Below are 11,659 nucleotides of genomic sequence, written 5' to 3'. Positions count from 1 at the left end.
ACATATATCAGTAAAAATAAACAATTTAAAAATGTCTGTGAGTATATTTGCTAGGGAGAAGGTATGCACATTTTAAAATTAATAATGTGCATTAAATTACTAGGGTCACCATAAAAAATCAAAACAAACTTTGATGGATTAAAACATTAGAAATTTACTTTCTCACAACTCTGTAGTCCAAACATTCTATTTCAAGTTTTTGACTGGTCTAGGCTACCTGTGAATGCTCAAGTGTCAATCTTTTTTAGACTCTTTCACTTGTGATTGTTTCTCACATTCCTTGGCTTGTGTAGCATAACTCTGATCTGTCTTTTTCTTCACTTGGTCTTCTTTCCTTTGTATATTTTAATGTGCTCTTTTCTCTTATAAAAACACTCATTTGATTTTGAACTCACCCTAAATCCACGATGATTTCATCTTGAGATCCCAAACTAAGTACAAATGCCAAGCTCTATTTCCAAAGGTCACATACACATGTTCGAAAAGAACATGAATTTTGGGGGGCCATCTTTCAACCCACTACAATAGATAATGCCACAGTGTTTTCTAAATAATTTTAGTAGTTCAACTCATTCAAGCATGAATTCCTTTAATTTCACAACCTTAAAAAATGCATGATTTTCAAAATAATATATTTATGTGCATATGATGAGTGTATCTGTATGGTCTTGTTGCTATTTATTTTGCCTATTTTTGATTACCAGAAAAGTTGTGTGATTCCTCACATATTTACTGTCCATTTTTACCTCATTCTTTCAGAAGTTGCATTTAAACAGTTTGTCTTTTAAAAAAAAAATAATGAATTAGGCATTTTATTGTTAATTTTAGTAGTTCTTTATAAAATATGGACAAAACTCATTTCCAATTACTTATGCTAACTGTATTATCCTTCCTTGATATGGGTTCTCACACTCTGAATGCTGATATTTATTAAAAATTAACATTATTGTGGTAATAGTTATCAGTTATTCCCTTCAAAATTAATGTTTGTATATGTTGCCAAATAAATTACTTCACATCCTTCAATCAAAAAGTTATTCTTCCATATCTCTTCCAAGACACTTATGTGCATGTTAAGCTATTTCAGTCATATCTGACTCTTTGTGACCCTATGGACTGTAGCCTGTCAGGCTCCTCTGTTCATGAGATCCTCCAGGTAAGAATTCTAAAGTGGATTTCCTTGCCTTCCCCCACCGGATCTTCCCAACCTAGGGACTGAACCCACACCTCTTATGTCTCCTGCATTGGCTGGTGAACTCTTTACCACTACTGCCACCTGGGGTAAGCCCCATGCTCTGTGTGTATATATGTATATATATATATATATATGTATGTATACAGACACACATATATAAATACATACCATATATGTATATGTATTTACATATATGTATATATGGTATGCATTTATATATGTGTGTGTGTATACATACACACACACACATATATACACAATGGAATACTACTTAGCCATAAAAAATAATGGAATATCATTTGCAACAATATGGATGGATATAGAGATTATCATACTGAATGAAGTAATTCAGATAAAGACAAATATTATAGGATAACATTTGTATGTGGAATCCAAAAAAAATAAAAATAGATTTATGTAAAAGAAAAACAGACTTACAGACATTGAAAACAATCTTATGGTTACCAAAGATGGAAGAGTGACAAATTAGAGGTATGGGATTAACAGATACACATGACTATAAACAAAATAGTCATGTATAATTTTTATAAAAATTATATGCAGCATAAAAACTTCTATGCAGCATAAAATCTTTATTCAATAACTCATAATAACCTATAATGAAAAAATTGGAAAAAATGTTTTTATTATTACACAATACTGTACTTCAATTAAAAAGAGGTCACTATTTCAAGAAGATATAACAATAGTAAATATATATTCACTCAACATGAAAGCACCTAAGTAACCTAAATATGTTAAGCAAATACCATCAGATCTAAAGATAAAAATAGACAAGTGTATAATAACAGTAATGCGTCTTCAATAATCTACTATCAACAATGGATATCTTATCCACAGAAAATCAGCAAGGGAATGTTGTAACTGGATACATTAGAGCAAATGGACTTAACAGACATATACAGAATAGTCCATCTAACAGAATCAGAATACACATTCTTCTCAAGTGCACACAGAATATTCTCCAGGATAAATCATATGAATGGACACAAAACAAATCTTAACAAATTTAAGAAGGCTGGATTCATACCAACTATCTTTTCTGACCACAGTGGTAGGAAACTTGAAATGAACAACAAAAGGAAAGCTGGAAAATTTACAAATGTGTAGAAACTAAATACACTGCTGATAAACAATGGGTCAAAAAAGAAAGCAAAAGGGAATTTTAAAATTCTCAAATAAATAAAATGTAATCATAACATATCAGAACTTATGGAATTCAGCAAAAGCATCTCTGAAGAGATATTTTAGAGTAATAAATGCATAACATTAAGAAATTAGGGATATCTCAAATATACAATCTAACTTTTCACTTCTAAGAACTAGAAAAAGAAGAACACATTAAGCAAAATGATAGCAGAAGAATGGATATAACAATAAAAAGGAAAAAGTGAATTAGGGACTAGAAAAACAATAGAATGGATTAATGAAACTAAGAACTGGTTTTAGAAAAGATAAACAAAATTGACAAACCTTTAGCTAAACTAAGAAAAAAAGAGAAACTATTCAGATAAATAAAATTAGATGCAAAAGAAAAATAAGACCTTACACTAGATATAAAAGAAATACAAACAATCATAAAAGACTACAACGAGCAACTATAAGTGAACAAATTAGATAACCTGGAAAATAGGGATAAATTCCCAGAAACACATCAGCTACAGAGACTGAATTGGAAAAAAGCAGAAAATCTCAACAGATCAGTAATTAATATTGAGAATGAACTAGTAACCAAAAATCTCCCATCATAGAAAACCCCAAGAAACTCTTTTCTTCACTTGCCAATTCTGCTAAACATTATATTATAGCTAATGCTTCCCTCAAGCTCCGTCAGTAAATCATCTGCCTGCAATGCAGGAGACCCAGGTTTGATTCCTGGGTCGGGAAGATCCCCTGGAGAAGGAAATGGCAACCCACTCTAATATTCTTGCCTGGAGAATCACATGGACAGAGGAGCCTGGCGGGCTACAGTCCCTGGGGTTGGAAGGGGTTGGACTTGACTTAGTGACTAAACCACCACAATAATTAATGCGAATTCTTCTAAAACTCTTCTAAAAAACTGAAGGGGATGAAACACTTCCAAACTCTTATGAGACAAGAATAACACTTATGCCACAGTCATATAAGGAAACTACAAGAAAAACAGAAACCTATAAATGAATATCCCTAATAAATTTAGATGCAAAAAATTATCAACATGTATTTTAACAAAGGACTTCAAGAATAATAAAAGCCAATTATGACAAACCTACAGCCAACATAATACTCAGTAGTGAAAAGGTGAGAGCCTTCCTACTAAAAACTGGAGCAAGATAAGGATACCCATTCTCACCACTATTTTTAAACAGAGTTTTGGAACTCCTAGCCACAGCACCAGACAAGAAAAATAAATAAAAAGGAATCAAAATTGGAAAGGAACAAGTGAGGCTCTCAATCTTTACAGATGACATGATACTTAACAAGGAAAATCTTAAAGACACCATCAAAAAATTTAGTAAAATTGCAGGATACAACGTTAATACACAGAAATCTGTCATATTTCTACATACTAATAATGAAATATCAGAAAGGTGATTGAACTATACACATTACTATATACATAACATAGACAACTAATAAGGACACACTGTATAGCACTGACCTACATGGGGAAAGAATCTAAAGAAAGGTGGATATATGTATATGTATAACTGATTCACTTTAATTTACAACAGAAATCAATACAACATTGTAAATCAACTCTACACCAATACAAATTTTAAGAAATAAAATCACATCATATAATAAAATATTTAAGAATAAACCTGACCAAGGAGATAAAAGATTTATAAACTGAAAACTATAAAACATTGATAAAGAAAGTTGAAGATGAATTCAAAAAATGGTGAAAAAGATATCAAGTACTTGGATTGAAAGAATTAATATTTATTAAATGTCCATGAAAATCAAATCTATCGATAAATTTAATGTAATCCCAGTCAAAATATCCATGACATTTTTCACAAAGCTAGATCAAATAATTCAAAAATTTACATAGACTCATAAAAGATGCAGAGTTGCCAAGCAATTCAGAGAGAAATGAGCAAAGCAAGAGGCATAACCCTCCCAGATTTCATAAAACAGTCCAAAGTTACAGAAACTAAAATGAAATGGTGTTGGCACAAACATAGGCATGGGGCCAATGGAAATAGAGCCCAGAAGTAAATCCAGTTAGAACCAAACATGGAACAATGGACTGGTTCAAACAAGGGAAAGGAGTACATCAAGACTGTATACTGTCACCTTGCATATTTAACTTATATTCAGAGTTCAGTTCAGTTCAGTCACTCAGTCGTGTCTGCCTCTTTGTGGCCCCATGAACCGCAGCACGCCAGGCCTCCCTGTCCATCATCAACTCCCGGAGTCCACCCAGGCCCACGCCCATTGAGTTGGTGTTGCCATCCAACTATCTCATCCTCTGGCGTCCCCTTCTCATCCTGCCCTCAAACTTTTCCAGCATCAGGGCCTTTTCCAATGAGTCAACTCTTTGCATCAGGTGGCCAAAGTATTGGAGTTTCAGCTTCAACATAAGTCCTTCCAGTGAACACCCAGGACTGATCTCCTTTAGGATGCACTGGGTGGATCTCCTTGCAGTCCAAGTGACTCTCAAGAGTCTTCTTCAACACCACACTTCAAAAGCATCAATTATTCTGTACTCAACTTTCTTTATAGTCCAACTCTCACATCCATACATGATTACTGGAAAAATCATAGCCTTAACTAGATGGACCTTTGTTGGCAAAGGAATGTCTCTGCTTTTTAGTGTGTTGTCTAGGTTGGTCATAACTTTCCTTCCAAGGAGTAAGTGTCATTTAATTTCATGGCTGCAACCACCATCTGCAGTGATTTTGGAGCCCAGAAAAATAAAGTCAGCCACTGTTTCCCCATCTATTTGCCATGAAGTGATGGGACCGGATGTCATGATCTTAGTTTTCTGAATGTTGAGCTATTTAAGCTAATTTTTTCACTCCCCTCTTTCACTTTCATCAAGAGGCTCTTTAGTTCTTCTTCACTTTCTGCCATAAGGGTGGTGTCATCTGCACATCTGAGGTTATTGATATTTCTCCTGGCAATCTTGAGTCCAGCTTGTGCTTCCTCCAGCCCAGCATTTCTCATGATGTACTCTGCATAGAAGTTAAATAAGTAGGGTGACAATATACAGCCTTGATGTACTCCTTTTCCTATTTGGAACCAGTCTGTTGTTCCATGTCCAGTTCTAACTGTTGCTTCCTGACCTGCATACAGATTTCTCAGGAGGTCAGGTGGTCTGGTATTCCCATCTCTTTCAGAATTTTCCACAGTTTATTGTGATCCATGCATTCAAAGGCTTTGGCATAGTCAATAAAGCAGAAATAGATCTTTTTCTGGAACTCTCTTATTTTTTCAATGATCCATTGGATGTTGTCAATTTGATCTCTGGTTCCTCTGCCTTTTCTAAAACCAGCTTGAACATCTGGAAGTTCACAGGTCACGTATTGCTGAAGCCTGGCTTGGAGAATTTTGAGCATTACTTTACTAGCGTGTGAGATGAGTGCAATTGTGCAGTAGTTGGAGCATTCTTTGGCCTTGTCTTTCTTTGGGATTGGAATGAAAACGAAACTTTTCCAGTCCTGTGGCCACTGCTGAGTTTTCCAAATTTGCTGGCATATTGAGTGCAGCACTTTCACACCATCATCTTTTAGGATTTGAAATAGCTCAACTGGAATTCCATCACCTCCACTAGTTTTGTTCGTAGTGATGCTTTCTAAGACCCACTTGACTTCACATTCCAGGATGTCTGGGTCTAGGTGAATGATCACACCATCGTGATTATCGGGGTCATGAAGATCTTTTTTGTGTAGTTCTTCTGTGTATTCTTGCCATGTCTTCTTAATATCTTTTGCTTCTGTTAGGTCCCTACCATTTCTGTCCTTTATTGAGCCCATCTTTGCAGGAAATATTCCCTTGGTATCTCTAATTTTCTTGAAGAGATCTCTAGTCTTTCCTATTCTATTGTTTTCCTCTATTTCTTTGCATTGATCACTGAGGAAGGCTTTCTTATTTCTCCTTGCTATTCTTTGGAATTCTGCATTCAAATGGGTATATCTTTCCTTTTCTCCTTACTTTTAGCTTCCCTTCTTTTCACAGTTGTTTGTAAGGACTCCCTAGACAGCCATTTTGCTTTTTTGCCATTTCTTTTTCTTGGGGATGGTCTTAATTTCTGTCTCCTGTACAATGTCACGACCTCGGTCCATAGTTCATCAGGCACTCTGTCTATCAGATCTAGTCCCTTAAATCTATTTCTCACTTCCACTGTATTATCATAAGGGATTTGATTTAGGTCTAGTGAATGGTCTAGTGGTTTTCCCCACTTTCTTCAATTTCAGTCTGAATTTGGCAATAAGGAGTTCATGATCTGAGCCACAGTCAGCTCCTGGTCTTGTTTTGGCTGACTCTATAGAGCTTCTCCATGTTAGGCTGCAAAGAATATAACCAGTCTGATTTCAGTGTCGACCATCTGGTGATGTCCACGTGTAGAGTCTTCTCTTGTGTTGTTGGAAGTGGGTGTTTGCTATGACCAATGTGTTCTCTTGGCAGAACTCTATTAGCCTTTGCCCTGCTTCATTCTGTACTTCAAGGCCAAATTTTCCTGTTACTCCAGGTGTTTCTTGACTTCCTACTTTTGCATTCCAGTCCTCAATAATGAAAAGGACATCTTTTTGGGGTCACGTTGCTTATTTAACTTATATTCAGAGTACAGCATAAGAAATCCTGGATGAATCACAAGGTGGAATCAAGATTGTCAGGAGAAATATCAACAACCTCAGTTATAAAGATGATACCACCCTAATGGCAGAAAGTGAAGAGGAACTAAAGAACATCTTGATGAAAGTGAAAGAGGAGAGTGAAAAAGCTGGCTTAAAACCTAACATTTGAAATGCTAAGATCATGGCATTTGGTCCCATCACTTCAAATGATGGGGAAACAATGAAACAGTGAGAAACTTCATTTTCTTGCACTCCAAAATCACTGCAGATGGTGACTGCAGCCATGAAATTAAAAGATACTTACTCCTTGGATGAAAAGCTATGACAAACCTAGATAATGTATTAAAAAGCAGAGATATAACTTTGCTGATAAAGTCTGTATAGTCAAAGCTATCATTTTTCAATAGTCATGTACAAATGTATTATTTGGACCATAAAGAAAGCTGAGCACCAAAGAATAGATGCTTTCAAACTGTAGTGCCAGAGAAGACTCGAGAGTCTCCTGGATAGCAAGGAGATCAAACCAGTCAATCCTAAAAGAAATAAACCCTGAATATTCATTGGAAAGACTGATGCTGTAGCTGAAGCTCCAATATTTTGGCCACTTGATGTGATGAACTGATTCATTGGACAAGACTCTGATGCTGAGAAAGATAGAAGGGAGGAGGAGTAGGGGATGATAGAGGATGAGATGGTTGCTTTTACTCCAGTCACACACAGGTTCAAAGGAGGACCCTGGGAAACCACTCTAGTACTCTTGTCTGGAGAATCCCATAGTAAGAAGTGCCTGGGTGAGCTGCAGCCAATAGGGTTGCAAAGAGTTGGACATGACTGAAGTGACTTAACAGGCACATACCAGTCACTTCCTTTAAGCACTAACTGCTCAATTTACAAGCCAAGAAATTATTCTTGATTCTTATCTCTTTTCACTCCATAAATTGCATCAGAAAACCCTTGGTTTGATCTTATAAAACACACCATTGATTTAAATTTTTCTCTTTTCACTGTTAATGCTTACTGTGAAACATCACCTAATGTTGCCTGATTTATTGCAGTAGATTCTTGATTCACCTTTGTTCCATAACATTCATTCTCTGCAGAGCAGATGAAGTGGATGTGTAACACTGTAAGTCAGATTATTTACTTTCTAAACAGTTTTCTGTGCTTACACTAAAATTCCTACTCTTTAACATTGCCTGTAAAATTTTAATGCTCTGGCCTTTTCTAAACTCTCTGATAGTAGTATATACGCTTATTGTCAATGATAGAATCCACATATAATGCTCATTATTCTGATTTGAGTGCATGTGAAGCTTACTCTTACCTTAGGAAGTTTGAACTTGACATCCCTTCTCCTGGCATGATTGTTGCAGGTCTCCCTTTTCATGATCAAATGCAGCTGAAATATCTCACTAGATATCTCCAGGGAATATCTCATTTAAACGGCTAAATGGTTACTTTCCAACATATAATTCTGTATTTTTTCACAACATTAAATGAGTGCTTTTTATATTTTTATTGTCATTTATTATTACTGGCACACACAGTAGGGAAATTTTACAAACACAGGGACCTAGTCAATATTGATCAGAAATTTAATTCCAGCACCTAGAATATAGTGCTTGAAGCAGAAAAGTCATTCAATAATTGGCATTGAATTAATGAACAGATAAAAAGGAATTATAGCCACACTTTGCTTAAAGAGCTTTTATTTTTGTTGTAGGACAATGAAAGTAAGATGCAAATTCTTGTTCCTTTTTCCTAATAGCATATTATCAAGACTTCTAAAAAGTGGATAATTAGATTCCATTACTCAGTGTGCTCTTAGTGATCAAATATTTCTGAAAATCTAGTAAAATAGATTTCATTTCTTCTTCCAAAGTTTTCCTTCCAGATTTATTATTAATAGAAATGTGGTTTTACTTACTGTTTCTACCTTTTTAGAACAGCGTGTATTTGGATTTCTTAGATATTTGTACATCAGCAGTGATTGAGAGCTGGAGAAGGAAATGACAACCCACTCCAGTATTCTTGCCTGGGAAATCCATGGACAGAAGAGCCTGGTGGACTACAGTCCACAGGGTCGCAAAAGGTCAGACATGACTTTGCCACTGAACAACAAAAGGGATCAATAGACCTTACATTGAGAAATATTGATTTTGAATTATTTGAATATCAGAATTGGTATACTTCATGATTTGGACAAAGAGTAGGAATGTGTCACAGAGTGTGAAGAATTTTGCCAAAACACTGACAGATGGTGGTAATGAAAAATAATAAACATCCAAAGTTTTTTAAGAATAAAACATTTAAAAGGGAATTCCTAACATTGTCTTTTATTATAATTTCTTCCTTAAACTGAGATTTACCAAAGTCAATCTTCTCAATGCCCCCTTCACCTCTTTGTTTCTGAGGGTGTAGATCAGAGGATTCAGGAGCGGGGTGACAATGTTGTAGAAGAGGGTGAGGAACTTGCCTTGGTCCTTGGAGCAGCTGGCTCCTGGTTGCATGTACATGTAAATAATATTTCCATAGAAAAGTGAGACCACTGTGAGATGGGAGCCACAGGTGTTGAAGGCTTTGTGCCTCCCAGAGGATGACTGAATACTTAATACAGCCCTCACAATGTAGCCATGGGAGATCAGGATAAACACTAAAGGCGACAGCACAATACCTATTGCATGAATAAAGTCAATGCCTTCAACAGCAGCTGTATTGACACAGGCCATCCGAATTAGGGCAGGCATCTCACACAGGAAGTGGTCTACCTTCTGGTACCCACAGCGGGGTAGCCACAGGGTCATTGGAGACATGATCAAAGAGTTGGCCACCCCACAGCCCCAAGCAAGGGACACTAAACCCAAGCATAACTGGGGATTCATGATCACCATGTAGTGCAGGGGCTTGCAGACTGCAACAAACCGGTCATATGCCATGACTGCCAGGAGTAGACATTCCACACCACCCAGACCCAGGAATAGGAAGAGCTGGATGGCACAGCCTGGGTAGCTGATGGTCTTGTCATGTCCATTTAGGTTATACAGAAGCTGAGGGATGGAGCTGGTGGTGAAACTAAGGTCCAGGAGGGAGAGGTGGGTAAGGAAGAAGTACATGGGAGTGTGGAGGTAACGATCCAGCCGAGACACCAGGATGATGGTGGTGTTGCCCACAAGCGTCAGGAGATACGCGATCAAGATAACCACAAAGAGGATTCTCTCCAGATGAGGCCGATCAGAAAATCCCAAAAGGATGAAATTTCCCTGGGTGTTTTCATTGGTTACATCCATCTCTACTGCAACTCAGCAAAACTGGAAAAAAAAAAAATAATAATGTACAGCCTCTAACTGTTCTGTATGCCTATCATGCTAATAAACTTTGAAACTTTTAGTGAAAATATGTGACCATAGCTTAAAAGTTTAAAAATAAACAGAGAAAAAGTACATAGAAATTTTATAATCTGGCTATAGGAAAACTACTTAAAGCAAAACACAAAACATGAATATCATTTAAGAAAATAAATTTTAGTGAAAATTTAAAATAGAATAATTTTTAAAGAGAATAAAAGAATAGAGAAAACAAAATATGCTGAGGAAATTTTCCTATAAAAATTAAATATGAAAATCTTATAAATCTTTGAGAAAATAATTCTTTTTTTTTCTTTTTTTTCTTCTAATTTTATTTTATTTTTAAACTTTACATAATTGTATTAGTTTTGCCAAATATCAAAATGAATCCGCCACAGGTATACATGTGTTCCCCATCCCGAACCCTCCTCCCTCCTCCCTCCCCATACCATCCCTCTGGGCCGTCCCAGTGCACCAGCCCCAAGCATCCAGCATCGTGCATCGAACCTGGACTGGCAACTCGTTTCCTACATGATATTTACATGTTTCATTGCCATTCTCCCAAATCTTCCCACCCTCTCCCTCTCCCACAGAGTCCATAAGACTGTTCTATACATCAGTGTCTCTTTTGCTGTCTCGTACACCGGGTTATTGTTACCATCTTTCTAAATTCCATATATATGCGTTAGTATACTGTATTTATGTTTTTCCTTCTGGCTTACTTCACTCTGTATAATAGGCTCCAGTTTCATCCACCTCATTAGAACTGATTCAAATGTATTCTTTTTAATGGCTGAGTAATACTCCATTGTGTATATGTACCACAGCTTTCTTACCCATTCATCTGCTGATGGACATCTAGGTTGCTTCCATGTCTTGGCTATTATAAACAGTGCTGCGATGAACATTGGGGTACACGTGTCTCTTTCCCTTCTGGTTTCCTCAGTGTGTATGCCCAGCAGTGGGATTGCTGGATCATAAGGCAGTTCTATTTCCAGTTTTTTAAGGAATCTCCACACTGTTCTCCATAGTGGCTGTACTAGTTTGCATTCCCACATGAAAAGATGCTCAACATCACTCATTATCAGAGAAATGCAAATCAAAACCACTATGAGGTATCATTTCACACCAGTCAGAATGGCTGCGATCCAAAAGTCTACAAATAATAAATGCTGGAGAGGGTGTGGAGAAAAGGGAACCCTCTTACACTGTTGGTGGGAAAATAATTCTTAAAATTTAGAATTTGTATATTCTTCCTTTAGATTCTGAGGTAGCTGTACCATGATACACATAAAGAAAAAATTGCTCATTTG

The 11,659-nt window shown here is 36.4% G+C and overlaps 1 protein-coding gene across 1 annotated transcript; it reads right to left on the bottom strand.

The window, feature by feature from the left end:
• Positions 1-9,248: 9,248 nt before the first annotated feature.
• Positions 9,249-10,304, bottom strand: LOC133252015 (olfactory receptor 2W3-like). The gene has a single exon (XM_061424770.1). The coding sequence runs from the start codon at positions 10,287-10,289 to the stop codon at positions 9,342-9,344; it is 948 nt and encodes a 315-aa protein (XP_061280754.1). The 5' UTR covers positions 10,290-10,304; the 3' UTR covers positions 9,249-9,341.
• Positions 10,305-11,659: the final 1,355 nt, after the last annotated feature.

Source organism: Bos javanicus, chromosome 7, assembly GCF_032452875.1.
Source record: "Bos javanicus breed banteng chromosome 7, ARS-OSU_banteng_1.0, whole genome shotgun sequence".
Taxonomy (NCBI): domain Eukaryota; kingdom Metazoa; phylum Chordata; class Mammalia; order Artiodactyla; family Bovidae; genus Bos; species Bos javanicus.
The sequence above is the reverse complement of the archived record's forward strand: the minus strand, read 5'-3'. Positions and strand labels throughout refer to the sequence as shown.